This window comes from Pocillopora verrucosa, chromosome 5, assembly GCF_036669915.1.
Source record: "Pocillopora verrucosa isolate sample1 chromosome 5, ASM3666991v2, whole genome shotgun sequence".
NCBI lineage: Eukaryota > Metazoa > Cnidaria > Anthozoa > Scleractinia > Pocilloporidae > Pocillopora > Pocillopora verrucosa.
This window is the reverse complement of record NC_089316.1, coordinates 21411346-21434490: the sequence shown is the minus strand read 5'-3', so window position 1 is coordinate 21434490 and position 23145 is coordinate 21411346. Positions and strand designations below refer to the sequence as shown.

Genomic DNA, 23145 nt, shown 5'->3' with positions numbered 1-23145 from the left:
TCCTGCAAAATAAGAATACACAATCCTATCAAAGACTGGAAATTAAGCACGCTGAGTGAGCTTCTGTTTTGATTCAAGTTTTTCAGAATTGTTTTGTTTCCGTTAGACAGGGACCGCTTCTTAATCAAAAATGTATGAATTTCATGCAGCTCAGCATTCATTTCAAGTGTAATTGGCAGTAATTTCTCGAAACTTGAATCTTTATCAAAAACTCTTACTTAAAACTCAGATTTTTGTTGTTACTTCGTGCCTTTCTGCTTAAACGGAATACCTCAGCCTTTCAACATTTGTGAAGTTCCATCACACAGTTTGAATTTTCGCGTGTGTTATGACAAGTTTTAGGAGACGTTTTGTTATTGGTCGAATGGATGAATAAGGTTAAATTAAACAATAAGTAGGTGTCTGAATGCATGGCACGCATCATACTCCAGTTGGCGGTTTTCTCACTTAAAGCCCAGCTCCGTTGATCTTCTTTACGGATCTGTCGCGGGCTAAAAAGTAATATTGTCATTCTCTGGTTAAACAAAACTGTGAAAATATTTGGTCGACGGCCTAGAAGTCCAGTTTTTCAGTGCTGGATATTTCTAAGAGTTGGGAAACATTGATAATGCGTGAAATTTTCGCACTTGCCTTTAGACGTGAGATCCAAAACTTGTGACTAAGCGATCAATGGAAGGGAACAGTTTTCTAATTTTATCTTTGTTGTTATTATGTGCTCCGTTAGGAGCATGGCTTCACTGCTCCATGGAAGGAAACAAAGGTAGGAAGTTATACTCTCTTCTATTCCTTAAACCTCAGCCAACTTTTATTCAGAATTGCACTAAATCATCTTTTGGCATAGGGCAGAAATGAAATTCTTAGATGTTTAAAGAAATATTATAGCGTATTTCTTTAAGGGGGAAATAAATTTTTAAACATTCATGTTAGTATTGACTTTTATTTCAATGCTAACCTCAATCTGCCAACTTTGAAGTCCAAATTAATTTGGAATTTTTTTGTAGTTTCTATTTTAAAAAAAAACTTTACTTGAATCATTTATAAGGTCGCCTGCAATTTTAGTTGCAGCTAAGAGAAACAGGAGTATTGATAAAACTTCACGCCAGTCAATGATTTTAGGACAGGTTACGAAAATCGATCAATTTTCAGCTGCTCGCAATGGGGTATTATGCGAAAAAAAAATAAAAAAAAGCAATGACAACTTGGTGTTGATGTTTTCATTAAGCTCTTGTTCCAATTTTCTCTGTCAGAGAGACATTGAATATTTCGTTTATTTTAAAGAAAAATTGATGCCAACCGAAAAGCGATATTTACTTCACTTTGTAAAACGAATTTTCAATTTTGGAATGTACATTAATAATTGTTTGAAATATAAGGTTCTGGAGAGAACATCTAAAGACGCTTTTCAGGCTTTATGGATCGAAATTGAATCCCTAAAGAGTAAAAATATCGTTTGTGGAGTGATTTATAGGCAGCATAATGATCCGGAACAATTCCTCCAATATGTTGACTTTACTTTAGAAAAACTTAGCTCCTCTGATAAAGTTGTTTATCTTATGGGCGATTTCAATATTGATCTCCTCAAATCTGAAATTTCCGATTACTCCCAAAATTTTTTGTTATCTTTACAATGTTATTCGTTCTTCCCGGTAATTGATAAACCAACTAGAGTCTACAATAATTCTGCCACACTCATTGATAATATATTTCTGAATAGATTTGATCATAAAATTTCAGGTGGAAATATCGTGTCAGAAATTAGTGATCACTACTCCCAATTTTGTTTTATCCACAGTCTTATACCAAAAAATTTTACTGCTAAACATAAAATTCGCGATTATTCCAACTTCTCTGAAGAATGCTTTATTAATGATGTCTTGGATACTGATTGGGATAACTCAATGACATATGGATCTGTAGACAAATGCTTTTCTTCCTTTTACAATAAATTTAACAAGCTCATTAATAAACACGCTCCTCTCAAAATTTTATCTAGGCGCAAGGCTAAACAATTTTCCAAACCGTGGATAACTAAGGGCCTACGTAAATCTATCTATTTGGTTGGACGCAAACAAACTTTCTCTTAACACTAGTAAATCTAACTTTGTTATTTTCCATCCTTACCAACGCAAATTGGACTACATAGTTCACTTGAAAATTTATAATAACGATCTTAAAAAAAGTGTATCTCTAGAACAAAAAACTTTTGTGAAATATCTAGGAATTCTGATAGATAATAACCTCTCTTGGAAGTATCATATTGATTATATCTCATCTAAAGTTAGTAAAGGAATTGGTATAATTGCCAGGTTAAGACATCTTGTCCCATTTGCCACACTTCTTAACATCTACCGCTCCTTAATTGAACCCTATATCTCTTATGGTCTTATTGCCTGGGGACAAGCTGCTAACACTCATTTAAATAAGGTTCTCATTTTACAAAAGCGTGCTCTACGACTAATGTATTTTGCGGATAGCAAATCTCATAGTGCCCCGCTATTTGTTAACTCCAGAATCTTACCAATAACTATGCTCTATTCTCATTTGGTTTCCTCTTTGATGCATGACATTGATAATCACCGTGCCCCGTCTAATATTTCTATGCTCTTTATCCACTCCGAGCAGGTTCATCACCATTTCACAAGATTCTCAGCAACGGCTAATCTGTACGTTAAAGCGTCTAGAACTAACCAACTTTTATTTTCTTTTGCTAGAATAGGTGTAAGATTGTGGAATAGCATCCCAAAAGAACTTCGTATTAAAAACAGAACCCCGTTTAAGCGTGAACTTAAAAATCGCCTGTTAAAACTTTTGGAAAATGAGGAGATGAATGTTGATATACGCTGCTCAGAAATTTGTAAATATCTCTTGATAAAGTAACTCTTCGTTTAAGTCTTGTTTCAATTGTATTATATATCTTGATAACTTTGCAATTGATTATTTAATTATTCAACGGACTTAATTTTATTTTATTTTATTTAACAATTGTATTTTTATTAATGATTATCTTTGTTTAATTGTATCGGTATGTGATCCTTAGCAGAGACAGCACTTGTTTTAGAAGGGTGGCCCGCCTAGAATAGCGTGCTAATTGCGGGTCACCTAGGACTGTGATAATATTGTATTGCTAACAAATAAATTGAATTGAATTGAATTGAATTGAATTTTTCAATCACTTTGGGGTCTATTGTACAGATATATTTTGCATTGAGTTAGTGGAAATAGGTAGCTTGTTTTGTTGATTCAAAAACTCCCTCTTCCTGCATAATTTTTTTTATACCCATCGAGAAAGACAAATCGTGTCAATTCTTGGTTAACAGAGAAATCATTCTAGCCACTCAAGCATCAGGATTGTCATGTACCATTCAGATTCTTTTAATTTCGTCTGTGATTTAGGCGCTTTGGTGATATATGCTCGCAATTCCTGTCACTAATTTTAAAAAAATTTATTGTTACAAAAAGTCAATGACATTTGTCATCATTTATCTTGCAAATCCCTTGCAGACCATGGTTGCCGAAGTCTTATGTTTCTGAAATCCTTTGGAGGACATGCTTTGCAACGCCACGTTTTTAAAGAAATCTATTTAACCATGGGAATTGAGCCTTATAGCGACTGCAAAAATAGGTGCCTCATGGAAAATTCTTGTGTGTCCGTGAACATTGGTCCACCTGACAAGAATGGCCTAAGGGTCTGTCAACTGAGTGATTCTGATGACACTCAACATCCTGATGACCTTAAACCCCAAGAAGGATATTTGTATTGGGCGTCAAAGGTGCGGGAAAAAATGGATTTTACCTAATGATGTTTATTTATTTATTTTCGATATAAAAAATATTGCTGAAAATAAATTTGTCCTTGTAGAATATGTGCTCCAGCAAGCCTTGTCCTCAAAATATGATCTGCGTTAATGGATTTACCAACAAGAGATACATTTGCTTAATGTGCAAAGTTGGTTTTATGGGAGAAAGATGTGAACAAGGTAAAAAGAGAACTTGCTTTTTCGGTATTTAAGTTAATTCTAATTTTTTTTTGGTCCTCTCTTCTTGTGTAGGTTCAGTTGGGAATATAAATCAATTAACTCACACAATCAGTTTTATTAGGAGAATTCACTTTCCATAAATTTGTATATTTGTATTTATTTTTTTCTTTTTGTAATTGCTTCTATAACGTGTATAAATAAGTGTGTCTCATTTTTGTAACAGCTCCAGTGCTCCTTGGATCATTTTTTTTAAAGAAGCTTTTAATATATAATTTTTTCATCATCAAAATCGTTAAAAAAAACAAGTGCAGAAATTCTGTAAAAAGAAAAACAAAACAAAACAAAGCAAAAAAACCCTCTCACTACATGGATGTATTCTTCTCCTCCAGAGCTTTCTTTGTAAAGCCCTAGATAGCAGTGGACTACAGTACGAAAATCTCGTAACCGTGGAATGGGCTAGACTATGTGTCTTTCCACATTACCCAGTTTCTATACCTGGTCCTCTGTGATAACGTGAGTTGTTAGCCATTCCCCTTTGGAATTCAAGAGAGTTATTTCTACTTCAGCGTTTTCTTTCATTCGAAGATAATTATGCTTGAGCGTCATTTACTATTTTGTTTGTTTGTTTTTTCAGATATAAACGAGTGCATCAGTGATACCGACGGTTGTCATTATAATGCAAGTTGCAACAACACAATTGGCTCTCACACATGCAAATGCAAGCCAGGATTTAGTTGCAGTTAGTATGACAGATGTTTTGATTGTTAATCAGTGCAACGTTTATACAGTACTTGTATAGATTCTGATGGGATTCTCACCAACCAACACCGCCGGTTCATAACCAACAATTCGTGTACGAGTTGATCAAACTATATTTTGAAATAGCTTGCATCATGATATCCTTTTGGAACAAGCCAGATTTTCATGAATATGTTTAACCAAATTTCCAAATGTACAAATTCTGTCATGTTTTCGATTACGACTACTACTACTACGTTCTTAAAGAGTTTCAGAGTAAAAAATTGATTATAATAATAAAAAAAAAGGAACAGGCACACAAACAAAAAACAATGATAGATTACATCAAGATTTTACCTTTCTCAATAGAATTAAACAACGTGTGATGTGAAAAAAGGGTTGAAGTAAACTTTGTTTTTATCTTTCAGCATTCCAAGCCCTCTTTACAAATCTCAATGCCACTGGTAGGTATGGTCCAACGACGCTGAGTAGTCACTACACTGGTCAAGATCATGACGGACAGGTTACACTGTCCGGCGGTATTCAACAGTGGAATGTGCCGTACACTGGTGACTACAGAATAGAAGCGATCGGAGCAGCAGGAGGATACGATCAACTTGACGAAAGTGTTCAATACCGAGGAAGAGGGGCGATTATGGTTGGAACATTTCGCCTAAACAAGGGTGAAGTCATACAAGTAATTGTTGGTCAAGAAGGAGGAATAACCAAACGGAGGTGGTCTTCTGGAGGTGGTGGAGGAACATTTGTTGTGAGAGGAGCCAATACACCTTTGATCATAGCTGGAGGCGGGGGAGGCTTACAAATTGTTAATTCAAGACATGGAGGATGTGACGCCAGCACACAAACAACAGGGAATACTGGATACAAATCATGGCCAGGGGGAAGCAATGGACATGGTGCACAGACTGCTGATAACAGCGCTCATTCAGGTAAAATTATATTGTGATGTTTCCTTACTCTTCATGGCCTTAGCAGCAACTTAATCAACTTGTACTTTCTGGTTTCTATGCAAGATTAGTGCTCATAAGGTGGCAATATCGTTAGTAAGCTAGTTTGTGACTGAGCATGAAAAGAAAGGTCACATTTTTCACCCAGTGTCCTTCTAGGCATCAAATACCTTTACATTCCTTAAAGTATCACTTCCTCTGATCTTTCAACATTTTAAAAACCCACAAGAAATTATGAAATTTCGCCTAAACCACAGAATTTAACATTGTTATACATTAAATTATCAAATAGCCTAAGTTGGTATCTTGGGAGTCTTCGGACCAAATGTCATGGCAATCCTAGTAAAGTTTACATACCTTATTAATTCGTTCAAAGAAGGCACATTCACAAAAAAAAGATTTTGGGTTTTTTTGCTTTCCCGACAATTTACGCGTTTGGGTGACCACATGTCAAGTTATATCAACACCGCAAAAACCCGGAATTCCGACTGCCAATAGAAACACTGAGGCGTCCTGTAGAGAATCTCAGCAAGAACATATTCTGCAGGTTACCACCATTAGTTACCTATGACAGACCTTTAGTTCAATTCAGCTGAATGGCAATTTCGATTTCAAATCTTTTTTTTTTATTATTTTTAACTTAAAAGCGGCTTGGGCACGTTGCGGCAAAACTTAATGGTCACTGACCGAGTGCGAGCGGCGAAGATTGCTTAAACCGCAAGCCTTTATGTGTTTCGCCACTCCGCTTTTAATTTCTTCTTATGCAGACAGAAAGACTTCTTTTTACTTTCATCTATGGAATCTTTTCCTTTTCATCAATATCTATTCCCATTCTAGTTTTAAACGCAGACATATTGCAAAGATCTCAACGGAGATGTTTACGTGATCGAAATTCAAGGATCAAGAAGTTTTGCCCTGAGAAACCCTTCGGGAGTCATTTATGTTTACATGTTATAATTGGCTATTCACAATTTGGCCGGCTAGCGAATTCAGTTCAAAAATATGCTTTTTTTAATAACTCGCGTGTGTTTTAATATTTTACGTAAATTTTTCTCCGAAACTTTATGTCAAATAACAATGTTTAGTTTTACATGGAAAAAAATTCCGAGAAAATTCCGAAAATATTGGCCCTTGGAGGTCTACCGTATCCTTAGATAAATTTCCATGTATCATTATATTTTTTCCTCAGGTGGAGGTGGTGGCGGCTTTTGTTCAAGTGGAAGAAGTGGAGCGTATTTCAATGGAACCGTGGGGGAGGGTGGAGAGGGTGGTAAGGGATTTCTTCAGGGAGGGGTGGGTGGGAGAACCCGTTACAACGATACCACTGGTGGGTTTGGGGGAGGAGGTGGGGCTTGGGGATGGGCAGGGGGAGGAGGAGGAGGAGGAGGGTACTCTGGGGGAGGTAGTGGTAAAGACCTAGGTAATTCCTGTGGCGGTGGAGGTGGGTCGTTTAATGCTGGAAACAACCAACATAATGATTGTTGTTACAACTCTGCAGGTCATGGTCAGGTGACGATAACGTTACAGTAGAGTAAACTAACCATTAGCTACCAAACTTCAAAAAAAAAAAAATCAACAGACTGAGAGGGTGAATCAGGGCGTTGGACGTTATATTTCTTTAACGTGGACATTAGGTCGAGGTTGATCTTCAAAGGGAAGTGTTGAGAACAGACTTCTGCCTAAGAGACTATTTCATAGTAACATCAGAACAACTAGTATATCTCAAAGCTTCATCTCGATCTCCTCATTTGCCTTCGATCGTGCATTTTAGTAACAGTATGTCATTATGTTGGTTGACCTTCTCTAATTTGGCTTGTTAACTCAGTTCGTAAAGCATTGCACCGGTATCGCAGAGGTCATGGGTTCAAATCCCACGCAGGCCTGAATTTTTCGGGCCTTACTTTCAGTACTGCTTAGGTCGTGTTCATTTCTATGAAAACTGCTTTAATTTTCGTAAAAGGATGTTTCTTTGACAACCATTTTGGGGATTTTAAAATGTCGAAGCCATAATTGAACTAGATAGACTTAAGGTGTGTAAACTTTATCGACATTTAGAAAGAAAAGCTAGATATTCCTGAATATGAATAAACAACTGGTGCCAGAGTGATATATTTTAGAGAGGCCATAATGTCGTTCTGTCACTCAGTTTTACCCATATCCAATATGTCATACTATAGAGAAGAAATTATGTCGTTCTGTTACTCAATTTTTACTCATATCCATTGTGTTATATCATAGAGAGGCAACGATGTTGTTCTGGTACTCAATTTTACCTATATTCATTATGTTATATAATAGAGAGGCAACAATGTCGTTCTGTTACTCAATATTACCTATGTTCATTATGTTATATAATAGAGAGGCATCAGCGTCGTTCTGTTACTTAATTTTCACATATCCATTATATTATATTATAGAGAGGCAAGAATGTCGTTCTGTCGCTCAATTTTACCCATATCCACTATGTTGTATTATAGAGAGGCAACAGTGTTTTTCTGTCACTCAATTGTACCCATATCCACTATATTGTATTATAGAGAGGTAACAGTGTCGTTCTATTACTCAATTTTACCCATATCCACTATGTTATATTATAGAGAGGCAACAGCGTTGTTCTGTCACTCCATTTTACCCATATCCACTATATTGTATTATAGAGAGGCAACATTGTTGTTCTGTCACTCAATTTTACCCATATCCACTATGTTATATTATAGAGAAGCAACAATTTCGTTCTGTTACTCAGTTTTACCCATATCCACTTTGTTGTATCATAAAAAGGCAATAGTGTCGTTCTGTCACTCAATTTTACCCATATCCACTATGTTATAGAGAAGCAACAGTGTCATTCTGTTATTCAATTTTACCCATATCCACTATGTTGTATTATAGAGAGGCAACAGTGTCGTTCTGTTACTCAATTTTTCCCATATCTACTGTTATATTATAGAGAGGCAACAGTGTTGTTCTGTCACTCAACTTTACCCATATCCACTTTGTTGTATCATAGAAAGGCAATAGTGTCGTTCTGTCACCCAATTTTGCACATATCCACTATGTTATATTATAGAGAAGCAACAGTGTCATTCTGTTACTCAATTTTACCCATATCCACTATGTTGTATTACAGAGAGGCAACATTGTCGTTCTGTTACTCAATTTTACCCATATCCACTAGGTTATATAATAGAGAAGCAACAGTGTCATTCTGGTACTCAATTTTACCCATATCTACTATGTTGTATTATAGAGAGGCAACAGTGTTGTCACTCAATTTTACCCATATCCACTATGTTATATTATAGAGAAGCAACAATGTCGTTCTGTCATTCAATTTTACCCATATCCACTTTGTTGTATTATAGAAAGGCAATAGTCTCGTTCTGTCACTCAATTTTACCCATATCCACTAGGTTATATTATAAAAAGGCAACAGTGTCGTTCTGTTACTCAATTTTACTCATATCCACTATGTTGTATTATATAGAGGCAACAGTGTTGTTCTGTCTCTCAATTTTACCCATATCCACTTGGTTATATAATAGAAAGGCAACAGTGTCGTTCCGTTACTCAATTTTACCCATATCCACTAGGTTATATTATAGAAAGGCAACAGTCTCGTTCTGTTACTCAATTTCACACATATCCACGATATATTATAGAGAGGCAACAGTGTTGTTCTGTTACTCAATTTTACCCATATCCACTAGTTTTTATTATAGAGAGGCAACAGTGTCGTTCTGTTACTCAATTTTACCCATATCCACTATGTTGTATTATAGAAAGGCAACAGTGTCGTTCTGTTACTCAATTTTACCCATATCCAATATGTTATATTATAGAAAGGCAACAGTGTCGTTCTGTTACTCAATTTTTCCCATATCTACTGTTATATTATAGAGAGGCAACAGTGTTGTTCTGTCACTCAACTTTACCCATATCCATTATGTTTTATTATAGAGAGGGAATAAAGTCGTTCTGTCACTTAATTTTACCCATCTCCGTTATGTTTTACTATAGAGAGGGAACAGAGTCATTCTGTCACCCAATTTTACCCATATCCATTATGCTGTATTCATTGCTTCGTTAACGATTATCTACGGGCCAGTCATTAAATGTCACTTAGGGGGAGAGGGGTAGAACTGGGGGGATAAGGTGGTTTTCAGGGGGGAACGGTATGGGATGTCAGTCGTCACCAACACAGTATAAGGGAAGGGCTACAGAAAATTGACTGGCAATTAACTTTTAATGAATGGTGATGGGCATTCGAAAATTACTGAGCCTTGAAGGAGGATTGGATAAATTTGATCGGGATGGAGTAAAATCTTTTAACGCTTCCAAGGGGATAAATAATGACAGTCTTTTTTGCACATTTGTTAGTTAAACTAAGCACAACTAAGTCAACCATGGAATTTGAAGTTAGTTTACTCTCGCGAAAAGCGATTTATTTAATAATTTCGAAGCAACAATGAACTGATACCTTTGAAGTTGATTACTTTGGGACTTACCCTATTAGCGTATGTTGGAAAAAAAATGTGAGGTAAATTTTAGAACGTTCTCCTTCGAAGCTTTTAAACACAACAAGAAAAAAACTTCTGCGGAACAAATCTATCAGAACTTGAATTATGGTAAATAAAAAGAATACGAGAACAAAAGGAATAACGTTTATTAAAAAAATAACTGAGAATGTAGGAAATAATACATGTAGGAAAGTGGAGTCAAAAGATAGAGATAACCGATGGAAGAAAACAGGAAAAAAAAATCATAAGTTATTTTAACTATGCAGCAAAACAATATACTATCAGTGTCCTTGAGACGAGAAGTAAACATACCCCTCCTTTAACTAAGCAGCGCGATTTTAATCGGCGGATTCTTGTCAAATATTTCTCTAACATCAGAAAAGCTCCTTTTTGGCCGAGTTTTAAAGACATGGGACTTTGGCTCTATATTTTTTTCGTCCTCCTGGTTTTTGTTCTTGAAAAAGGATTATCCTAAATGGATGGTAAGATTCTTTTAATGCTTTGAGAAATTAGATTTGCCTTGTTTCTGTCTCTATTAGTAAATCATCCTCAACAATTTACTAAAGAAACTTCGAAATGCGTCATTTCAGAGACTGAAAATTAAAGGCTAAATTGATGAAGAGACTTCAAACCACTTGCAAAATTTAAATGCTTTGTCTTTTTTTTAGTTTTTTTTCTTTTTTTGTCGTCTATGAAGAAACATTCGCCTTTTATTCACTTTTTTGACCTTTAACGTCCATAAGAAAGTTGATTAAGCGAGCGATAGCGATTGCTGTTTCATTAAATAGTAGGGACTTGAGAAAACACGGCTGTCACGGAAACAAAAGATTTCTTGGAAAGACCACTGCAAACGATGTATTCATTTTACAACCTTGTATACCTTCCAAAGTGGAGGCGCGGTAGCCTCATGGTTAGTGCGCTCGACTCCGGATCGGGTGGTCCGGATTCGAGCCCTGGCCAGGGTTATTGTGTCGTGTTCTTAGGCAAGACACTTTGTACACCTGGTGTACAAATGGGTACCTGCAAATGTGCTGGGGGTAACCCTGCGATGGACTAGCATCCCATCCACTCTTATATGCTTCATGCCAAGAAAACCAGAGTTAAGCACCGTCCCCATGGGCCACTCAGGCCCGTATCAAGGCTTTACTAAGACATTTGTGGAGATGAGAGTACCACACTCGTCACTGCGGTAACTCAGTTTGCCAGATTTTCCTTATAAAAGAAAAATAAAGTTCAACAGAGTTCTCTCAATGTCCTGTTTCATAATATAAAATCCATTGATGATATTTTAATAGCCCAGAAATAATCAAGAAATAAAATAATCTTTCATAATCAATAGAAATAGCTTTACATTGGTTATTTAACCGAACTTCCATCGCAAAAGATTTTTTACATTGTGGTTAAGGAAATAACTTCAAGTATGAAATAAACATGATGTTAAATAAGCATGGCGGAACAGGAAATTGTCCTAGTCAACAAGTAAGTAAGATGTTTTGCGATTATTATTATAAGATTATTGATCTTCGAGTTGATATACTATTCCATCTTTCAATTTTTAGGAAAGATTTTAAACTTTAAGAGCGTTTTCTAGGGCTCTTTGTAACATCCTCATTGAAACTGTGTGTTCCTAACAAACAAACTTATTATATAAAAATACAAAATATGTTTGGTACAGTTCAATACCAAACAGTTAACAACCTGTCAAATAGGTAAGGACAAAATAAATATAAATAAGTGGCGGCGAAGTGTAATGGAAGTCGAACGAGTCAGGGGTAAACTTGGCTCGGATTTTCATCCCATACGGGGAGAATAGTAATACCCAAGGACCTGGGACGAGTTTTAACAGGGTTGCTCACTTTGCTATCGTGCTGAATTTTTTTCGTACTAAAAAAAGTCATTGTAGTCTCTTCTTAAGTTTGTTATCAACATTATCTCCAGTAGACATTTTTTATATGAGGCCTTACGATATCTCCACGGGACACTTTTTGAGAAGGCTTTACTTCGCTAAAATAATTAAGGATCAACATGATCATTACTACCTTTTAGTTCTTACTTTCGTCTCCATGAAGAATTTTATAGGAAAAACTCGCGAATAATCTGATGTAAAACTCTAAGGTAAAATTAAACTCCAACTTAAAAAGCAGTCTCACAATCTGAAAAGTAAAAGTGAAATCCAAAAACATACTGCGAAAAAGAAAAAAAAGAACACACAAAAAGCAAAACAAAACTGCAAAAAAAAGAGTTCAAAAAGCAAAAACAAGACATTCAACTAAAAAAAAACAATAGGATGACTGGTTTTATGTCTGATTTAAAAAAATTAAGAAATCATCAGAGAAAGTGAATATTATGATGACTTTATCATTGTTAAATAAGCTAAGAAATGAATCAACGTATGTTTATTAAAATGCGATATCACTTTTTCTATCAAGTTTTCTTTTTAGCCTCCCAAGCAGTCAACTCATGGATGACAAGAAAAAAAATGATAAGAATTTTATTGAAAAATTTGGGTTGATGATCTTGAGACTCACGTAGTTTTACATTCCTGGAATGCGAGGGACTCCGGAGGGATTACGACGGCAACATAGTTAGTTCCCCTTCCAACCAATATGGACTGAACACTTAGAGGATGCAATCAGCAATGTTGATAGCGTAATGTTTTTGATAGAAATAGTAGAGATGGTAAGTTTTGAGCTCGGTGAAGGATTGAGAAAGATTTTTTTGTCTTGTCACGAGCGTGGAATAAGCGTGGGAGCTCAAAACTTACCATCTCTACTATTTTTTATCAAAAACATTACGCTATCGACATTGCTGATCCTAACAGTGTGTGGGAAGCGTGTTATAAGAACTTCGTAATAGACCTCGCTCACCGAAGAGTCTTTGTGGCTCAGTGGTTGAGCATCGGAGCGCAAATCCGAAGGTCTGAGGTTCGATTCCTCATGGGGACTCAGAATATTTCTTTATCCCACGCTCGTGACAAGACGAAAAAACATCTTTCTTACCTTAATGCATTTGGAAATCTGTGAATTATTGAGATTTTCCCACAAATTAAGTATTTCATCCTTTTCCTTTTTTAAGTTTTTTTTTCAGGGGGTTGAGTGGGCGGTGAAGCCTTGCTATTGAAAGAATTTTAATCATAAAATCTGGAGATTATATAATTACTGTGACTACAGTAAGTCTGCATATGCGAGTGAACCTTTTTTAGGATATTTACCTCCATGTGCGGCGCTTAGTATACTTTGCCTGCTAATTTTTGAGTGGCCAAGGGCATTTGTCAATACAACTCTTTAATTTGTATTCTTAGGTATTATTTTCTTATTCTGAAATTCCCCATTTGTAATGAAAAACACGCCGAATAATTTTGGCACAAAACCTGTGAATTCATCTCTTGCCACGCAAACTGGTCAGATAGTAATTTTTCAGTGCCAACGTATGTAAAAACAAAAAAAACTTAGATTTTTTAATTTCCCTCTACAGTAATGCTGACTTTGACGAAGCATTTATATGGATCAGGTGAGAAGTGCTAATTTAAGACTTTAGCAAGCATGTATTTACTTTCCCGAGAATTCAAGGGAAACATGATAAAACTCTGAGAGATTTATCAGGATCAAAAAAATGACTAAGCTAATCGTATTCGGAGTGCACTTACAAACCACATTATGCCTCAGGCCTCAGAATAAATGTTGTTAATTTGCTGTCACCCTGATCCCAGAACCACCATTTACAAATTAAAACAAATAGTAAGAATAGAATTGTGAAAGCTGTGGATGAGCTTTGCCAACAAGCTATCCGTGTTTTCTTTTGTTTAGTTATTCTCATTTTATGACTGTTTTTAGCTTTTTTTCCCAGAATGCCAAATTTCATGTTTTGAAGATTCCTGTTACATGTTGCAAAACCAAGGACCGGATTGGAACGATAACAGAATATTATGTCAAAAGTAGGGGCTGATAACTGACCCAGTTTCCATTGAAACCGTAAAAGATTGGAACTTTTTAAATGACTTGATTCAAAAACCCAAATCGAAATATAATAGGTGGATCACTGGTTTGGAAAAAGAAGCAGGCAACTGGACTTGAGTGAGTGGAAAACCACTGACCATTTGCAAATGGGATAAAAACCAGGCAAGTGACGACGAAGATGTGGCAATAATAGTCAAGACGTCTTTGAATGACAGTAAAGTGGGCCTATTTCAAATGACCCACGGGGATCAGCCTTATGCCTCAATTTGTGAAATTAACAAAGGTAAGAGGCAACACAATTGAGCAAACTAGGGGTGTGCTCAAAGCCCTTGAGCGTAAAAAAGTGCTGCCAGACCTTGATAAAATGATAAAACCTTGCACCTTTATTTCCCTTATTGTGTGGAAGCTTCAAAGCAATTCCTTCATTTTATTTTTAAAATGGCCATTATTCTGTGTCTACCTACGCCTGATACTTTCAGGTCGATCATCGCTAAAATTTTCGACCTTCTCACAGTAATGAATGAAATATCGCTACAACGGTGTCAAAGAACACCGTGATAATAAACATATTTAAGCTTTACACTCGTGAGTAGATAGGAGGAGACCCACGTTTTAAAGAAATGTTGTTTACCTTCGATAATTTTTCAAATGAATACTATTTTGAAGACTCATTTCCTTATTTTGAAGATTGTGTGTCTATGGCCTCTGGATTTACATGGATGTTTAACAGAGGTTATTGTCGAGACTGTGGAGTTGACTTAGTTTCCATTGAAACCGAAGAGGAATGGTTCTTTATTGATAGCGAGATTCGAAATCGCTATACTGTGGAGTGGTACATCGGGTTGGAAAAAATGGAAAGAAATTGGACTTGGGTGAGTGAAAGGCCGCTGAAAATAGAGAGAAAACCAGCCAAGCAATAACAATAGAGTGGCATTTATGGTCAGGGAGTCTGATTCAGGTGAACAGGGCTTATCTACTGATCCAGCGGGGAGAGATCCCAAAGCTTTTATTTGTGAGATGCCCAAAGGTACGACAAATTTGCGCCTGCTTAGCGCACAATAAACAGAGAAGCGTGTGTCTAGGCCCTCAGTGAGACAGAAATGTCATCATGGACCACAATGTCAGGAATATATTGATCTTGGGTTTGCGCGTCACGTTTCCTTTCCACTTCGCAAACGCGTATGAACTATGCATTATGGATGACTTGCATTCAAAAATGGAAACCACTTTGATATCGAGCAGCACAAAATAGTTAGACTTGAGGTTTCAGAACCGGAAATGAAAATAATTGAGATTGATGCGATTATGGTGTACCAATCAGTTCGTCCAGCATGGTTTGCCTATGAACGAGACTAGTGAGACTTCTTTTAGAAACATGCCACATTTCGCAACGCCAACGATATTTTGTGGTGCTGAATATCATCACAAAGGAAGGTGTAATTTTTAATGGCATTAAATCCTTACAAATTGCCAATATTATTGTCCAGTATTGCCAGGCTATTCCTTGTTATTGGCAATGATGGATTGTAAATTTCAAGTAGGCTTTAAAGTCAGTTTATTTGTTAGTCACCTATTAGCGCTTTTTTTCCCGGTTTTTTTTAAGGGTTGGATTTACTTCACGGTTTCTGTCAAGTCAACGGCATCTTCTAATTATAATATTGTTATTGTCTTAGGCTTGACAAGCGCAGCGAAAAGACAGAAAACGCAACAAACAAAAGGTGGAAACGAACAAAGGCTCGTAAAAGGGAACCTGTAGAAAGAGAGCCACCCACAGGTTCTCCTAAATGGGCGCTGTCCGATGAATGGAGGGAAATCGTGCAAAGGAGAGACCAGGAACAAACGGAAATGTAAGAATACTGCTTAGCCTTTACACTTTTTATTGGATGCTGTCGCTTTTACTTTGTGTTTACCAACTATGAAAGTGAAGCACAGAAGAGCGTACAAACTATGTAAAATTCACTGTCTCTATATATTCATGCTATGAAGAATTTCGTAATATGCTTGTTTCCTTTATACAAGGCTGTTACATTGTTTACCTGACATTTTTTTGGTTCAACAGAGAACTTTGAGGATGAAGAGACCACTGACGAAACCAGAGCGGAAGAAAGAGAAGGAGAAGAAAGTGATAATGACAGCTCCTCAGGAAGCGATTGTGACTTTTAGAACGAATAGTTTGTTTTTCTGTGTGGGTGTGTGTGTTAAAGGAATAGTGTGATTGTACATAAATCACAACTTTTAATCATTGGATTATACATTTTCGTGAATTAGATTTTCAACTTTCATTCTTCGCACTATTATTAACAATACTATTTTTGAGAAACACAAATATTAGATTAAGTTTTTTCTTTTAATGTATATGTACTGCGAAAAAAACAACGCGTGACTGAGGAATACTGAAATAAAATTAACAGCTATTTGTAATTGAAACATGAGATGATTCACGATTTTATGATTCCACCTAGATCACACCCAAGCAATGCAAAAATCTTTAACGTACCCCGTAAGAATACTCGAGAATGTTGAATTTTCCCATTAAGATTGCTCAAGAAAGGCTCGTTAAAGCCCCCACAATACGCACACAACTGTCTTCACACGGTATTCATGTGTACACTGGTATTTGGCCTGAAATCTCCTCATGAATCTAATAAGAATCCGTATACCTACCTTGAAACAACAGTAGTATCGATATCTTATACTTCCTACAATATACGTGAAGTATACAGACCTCTGTAATGACATGAAGGTAATATATATATATATATACATATATATATATATACATATATACATATATATATATATATATATATATATATATATATATATATATATACATATATATATTGTGGGAGGAAAAAGACAAATAAACTACAAGTTCATCCCTGAAAGCCTGTTTGGTGGTTGCCCACTAATCAGGGGATTTACTCATCAGTGGGCAACCACGTAACAGGCTTGTAGTGATGAACTTGTAGTTTCGAGTATTTGTCTTTTTCCTTCCACAACATACACATAGCTCTACTCCTATGTTTTAACAATCAGAAAATAAGAGGACATTCACAAATACAGCCAACCAGCAACTCGACAAGAAAATTCACGGAAAATATTGGCGGGAGCATAGAGGCAAACGGACGACCAAACGAACAAGAAAATTCTGAGAAAAGTAGATAATGTATTGCAATTTTTACCTTTCGCTGAAGCCTCTCCAAAACATGCAATTCTTCACCCTTTCTTCTATCTGAAAATGAAATCATCGCGGTGAGATGAAATAAAAACAGCGCATTCCAAAAAATCTTTCTTTACTTTCATGTTGCTTAATCTTGCTTACCTTTATGTTTTTGAACTTTAAGACGACATTTCCCAGCAATTTGTTTTGGTTTAGGTTCCATTGCTACCATTATTATTTTGTTACCCAAATATCTGTGTACAAAATGATTTTGAAAATGAACCAGGTGGTGATACAAATATGGTGGTTTAAAAGAATGGTAGCGGTGGTGACGATACGAAACTATTTGCACATTCTAGCCGATATTCTCTACGTAGGGAAGATAACGCCAGTCGATGCTATCCAGCAGATAAGTGTTCACAAAATGTTTTGCTCCTATCTGCTGGATAGCGAATTATTCAGTGGATAACGTTAATCACCCTTCGAACAACCAGGGCCAGGTGTTTTGAACACAAAGAAGACAGAAGAAGTTGGGTTGACTTTTCGGCAGTATGTCTTGCAGATTCTTATATACACACCCACCCACCACTGATCCTAAAAAAGATAAGTCTATGTATTTCCTTCAGGCCATAAAACAAATAAACCCAATGAGTGCAGGTTTTGGAAGCAAAGCCTGCGAAAACTTGTGAGCTGTCCTCCGTGAGAAATTACGTCAATGCTTTTTAAGAAAAACATATACATTTAACGGTCGCATTTTTACGAACATTTAACGGTCGCATTTTTACGAACATTTAACAGTCGCTTTTTACGAACATTCAATAGTCACATTTTACGAACATCTAACAGTCACATTTTATGAACATTTAAAAGTCGCATTTTGCGAACATTTAACGGTCGCTTGCTACAAACATATAACAGTCGCATTTTACGAACATCAAACGGTCGCTTTTACGAACATTTAACATTCGTGTTTTAGGACAGATTTAAGGTCGCACATTTTAAGAACATTCCTCATCTTTTATTTGCCTTATATACATAATACAAAAAAAATTATTTACAGCGGTTATAGCCAGGAACCGGGCTTATGGGAGAGCCACATCTATTACATAGGGCCATTTATTGGACCTTGATTACATAAGAGTTGTTTACTGGTACTGTTTTACATAAGCCGTGTTATCGTAAAGTTATATAGCTCTGATACATAGCGCCTTCGGCCCAGATACTGATGTTGATCCACTTCTAGTAACAACACAAATTTAAAGACCGATAAAGCGCAAAAGTTAAAAGTTAGAATTATTTCAGGAGAAGTGAAATAACATAACAATCCGGCTCCGTTATAAATCCACAATAACTTTAGCGAATACGTACAAAAGACTCTTATTTCCTCCAAAATGTTTGTATGCCTATGCACGGAATGTCTGTGTTCCTGTGTGCCAGGTGTTTTAAGGAAACCCACAAAGCTAAAAATTAGGCCCAGAGGGAAACCATTCACAGAGATTTTAACCCAATCAATAAAAACTACAGGATTTTAAACAGAATTGGCCCTAATTTAGCTAACTGCATTATGGATGTGAGCTTATAACGTTGTGGGCCGAAGCCGTAGGACACCTGAAACGGCTATAGTGGAAGAACGCCATTGTTTTTTTGAGCTTTCTCCGCGGAATTTTTACATTGATTAAAGACAATTGAATGCCAATCGTCTTCTTGAAGTACTTCGAAAGGGATACTTGATGAAAGATGAAGTAAACATAACACGCGCGCAAAATATATAACACCATATGAAAGTTGTTCAAGCGCGTGATAGCGATTGCTGTTTCATTAAATAGTAGGGACTTGAGAAAACACGGAAGTCACGGAAACAAAAATTTATTGGAAATACTATTGCAAATGATGTATTCATTTTAAAACCTTGTGCATTTTCCAAAGGTTTCCTGCAAAATGAGATTACATAATCAATTCAAAGACTGGAAATAAAGCATGCTGAGTGAGCTTCTGTCTTAATTCAAATGTTTCAGAATTGTTTTGTTTCCGTTAGACAGGGACTGCTGCTTAATCAAAAATGTATGATTTTAAAGCAACTCAGCATTCATTTCAAGTGTAATCGGCAGTTATTTCTCGCAACTATAATCTCTATTAAAAACTCTGACTTAAAACTCAGATATTTGTTGTTATTTCGGGTCTTTCCGCGGAATTTTTTCATTGGTTAAAGACAGTTGAATGCCAGTCGTCTTCTTGAAGTACCTCGAAAGGGATACTTAATGAAAGATGAAGTAAACAGAACCTGCGCGCAAAATAGACAACACCTTATGAAAGTTCATTGAGCGAGTGATAGCGATTGCTGTTTCATTAAATAGTAGGGACCTGAGAAAACACAGAAGTCACAGAAACAAAAGATTTATTGGAAATACTATTGCAAATGATGTATTCATTTTAAAACAATGTACTTCCCAAAGGTTTCCTGCAAAATGAGATTACATAATCCATTCAAAGACTGGAAGTAAAACATGCTGAGTGAGCTTCTGTTTTAATTCAAATTTTACAGAATTGTTTTGTTTCCGTTAGACAGGGACTGCTGCTTAGTCAAAAATATATGATTTTAATGCAACTCAGCATTCATTTCAAGTGTAATCGGCAGTTATTTCACAATATGTCATTATGTTGGTTGTCCTTCTCTAATTTGCTAGTTGACTCAGTTCGTAAAGCACTACACCGGTATCTCGGAGGTCATGGGTTCAAATCCCGCGCAGGCCTGAATTTTTCAGGCATCACTTTCACTACTGCTTAGGTAGTGTTCGTTTCTATGAAGACTGCTGTCGTTTTCTTAAAAGGATGTTTGTTTGACAACCATTTTGGGGATTTTCAAATGTCAAAGCCAAAAATGAACTAGATAGACCTAAGGTGTGTAAACTTTACCGACATTTAGAAAGCAAAGCTGGATATTCCTGAATATTATAATCGAACAAACAACAGGTGTCAGAAAAATATATTATAGAGAGGCAACTATATCGTTCCGTTACTCAGTTTTACCCATATCCAATATTTTATACCATAGAGAGGCAACTGTGTCGTTCTGTTACTCAATTTTTACTCATATCCATTATGTTATATTATAGAGAGGCAACAATGTTGTTCTGTCACTCAATTTTACTCATATTCATTATGATATATTATAGAGGCAACATGTCGTTCTGCTACTCAATTTTACCCATACCATTATGTTATATTATAGAGAGCCAACTATGTCGCTCGGTTACTCAATTTTACCCATATCCAATATGTTATACCATAGAGAGGCGACAAGCTCGTTTTGTTACTCAATTACACCCATATTCATTATGTTATACCATAGAGCGGCAACTATGTCGTTCTGTTACTCAATTTTTCCCATATTCATTATATTAAAGAGAGGCAACAATGTCGTCCTCTTACTCAGTTTTACCCATATCCACTATGTTATATTATAGAGAAGCAACAATGTCGTTCTGTTACTCGATTTTACCCATATCCATTATATTATATTATAGAGAGGCGACAAGCTCGTTGTTATTCAATTTAACCCATATTCATTATGTTATATTGTAGAGAGGCAACAGTGTTGTTCTGTTACTCAGTTTTACCCATATCCGTTGTTATATTATAGAGAGGTGACAAGCTCGTTCCGTTACACAATTTTACTGATATTCATTATGTTATATTATAGAGAGGCAACAATGTTGTTTTGTTACTCAATTTTACCCATATCTATTATGTTATATTATAGAGAGGCGACAAGCTCGTTCTGTTACTCGATTTTACCCATATTCATTATGTTATACCATAGAGAGGCAACTATGTCGTTCTGTTACTCAATTTTTACTCATATCCATTATGTTATATTATAGAGAGGCGACAATGTTGTTCTGTTACTCAATTTTACCCATATTCGTTATTTTATATTATAGAGAGGCAAAAATGTCGTTCTCTTACTCAGTTTTTCCCATATCCATTATATTGTATTAAAGAGAGGCAACAATGTCGTTCTCTTACTCAGTTTTACCCATATCCACTATGTTATATTATAGAGAGGCGACAAGCTCGTTGTTACTTAATGTACCCATATTCATTATGTTTATTATAGAGAAGGAACAATGTAACTCTGTCACTTAGTTTTACCCATATTCATGATTTTGTATTTGTTGCTTCATTGACGATTACTATGGGGCCAGTCATCAAATATCACTTAGGGGGAAGGGGTGGAATTGGGGAGATCAGGTGGTTTTCAGGGGGAACGGAAGGGGATGTCAGTCGTCACCAACACAGTATAAAGGGAGGGCTACAGAAAATTGACTGGGAATTAAATTCTAATGAATGGTGATAGGTCATTGGAAAATTACTGAGCCTTGAGCGAGGATTGGGTAAATTTGATTGGGATAGAATAAAAATCGTTTGACGCCTCTAAGGGGATAAATAATTACAGTCTTATTTGCACATTTGTAAGTTAATCTACGCACAACTAAGTCAACCATGGAATTTGAAGTTAGTTTCCTTGGAAAATAACAATTAAAAAAAAAGATTCTTGGAGATCAAGTTGACACAGAAAGTGCTTTTAAGTGGCCGTGAGACACTGTGCCTCGTAACCTAGGGAACTGAATTCCTCACACTTAAGAATGTTTTTGTAAGCGGCTCTCGCGATAGGCGATTTCTTTAATAATTTCGAAGCAACAATGAACTGATACCTTTGGTGTTGATTGCTTTTAGACGTACCCTCTCAGCGTATCTAGGAAAAAAAATGTGAGCCAAATTTTGGAACGCTCTCCTTCGAAGCTTTTAAAAACAACAAGAAAAAAATTCCGCGGAAAAAATCTATCAGAATTTGAATTATGGTAAATAAAAAGAACACGAGAACAAAAGGAATGACGTTTATTAAGAAAAAATAACTGAGATTGAGGGAATAATACATGTGGGAAAGTAGACTCAAAAGATAGAGATAGCAGATGGAAGAAGACAGGAAAAAAATTATAAGTTATTTTAAGTATGCAGCAAAACAATGTACTATCCATGTCCTTGAGACGAGAAGTAAACATATCCCTCTTTTAACTAAGCAGCGCAATTTTATTCGGCGGATTGTTGTCAGATATTTCTCTAACATCATAAAGGTTCCTTTTTGGCCGAGTTTTGAAGACATGAGACAGAGACTTTGGCTGTTATTTAAAAAAACCTCGAAATGCATCATTTCAGAGACTGAAAATTGAAGGAAAAACTGTTGTCATTTTTTAGTCCTTTGTTTTTTTATTATCTATGAGCAAAAATTCTCCCTTTATTCACTTTTTTTGTCCCTCTGAGACATTTCTGGAGATGAGAGTACCACGATCGTCACTGCAGTGACTCAGTTTACCAAATTTTCGATTAAAAAAAAAGTCCAACAGAGTTCTCGCAATGTCCTTCAAAAGACATGAGTTTCACATTATAAGATTCATTAATATTTCTTCAGTCTAGACATAATGAAGAAATAATACAATCTTACATAATCAGTGGAAATAACTTTGCATTTGTTATTAACCAAACTTCCATCGCAAAAGATTTTTCCAGCGTGGATAAAGAAATAACTTCAAGTATGAAATAAACATCATACTAAATAAGCAGAGGGGACACGAAATCTTCCTAGTCGACGAGTAGGTAAGATGTTTCGCGATTATTATTGTAAGATTACTGATCCTCAAGTTGATATTCAATTTCATCTTTTAATTTTTAAGAAAGATCTTAAACTTTAAGAGAGTTTCTAGGGCTCTTTGTAATATCCTTATTGAAACTGTGTGTTCCTAACAAACAAACTGATTAAATAAA

At 35.9% G+C, this 23145-nt stretch overlaps 1 protein-coding gene and 1 non-coding gene across 2 annotated transcripts; both read left to right on the top strand.

Annotated features, from left to right (window-relative positions):
• Positions 1-531: 531 nt before the first annotated feature.
• Positions 532-7213, top strand: LOC131773198 (leukocyte tyrosine kinase receptor-like). Its single transcript, XM_066166492.1, has 6 exons — positions 532-760; positions 3502-3770; positions 3860-3977; positions 4612-4716; positions 5144-5665; positions 6873-7213. Exons 1-6 carry the CDS (start codon positions 670-672, stop codon positions 7211-7213), a joined length of 1446 nt encoding a protein of 481 aa, XP_066022589.1. The 5' UTR covers positions 532-669.
• Positions 7214-13076: 5863 nt separating this feature from the next.
• Trnac-gca (transfer RNA cysteine (anticodon GCA)) lies at positions 13077-13148 on the top strand. Its single transcript has one exon. It is a non-coding gene; the product is annotated as a tRNA-Cys (tRNA).
• The last annotated feature ends 9997 nt before the right edge of the window (positions 13149-23145 follow it).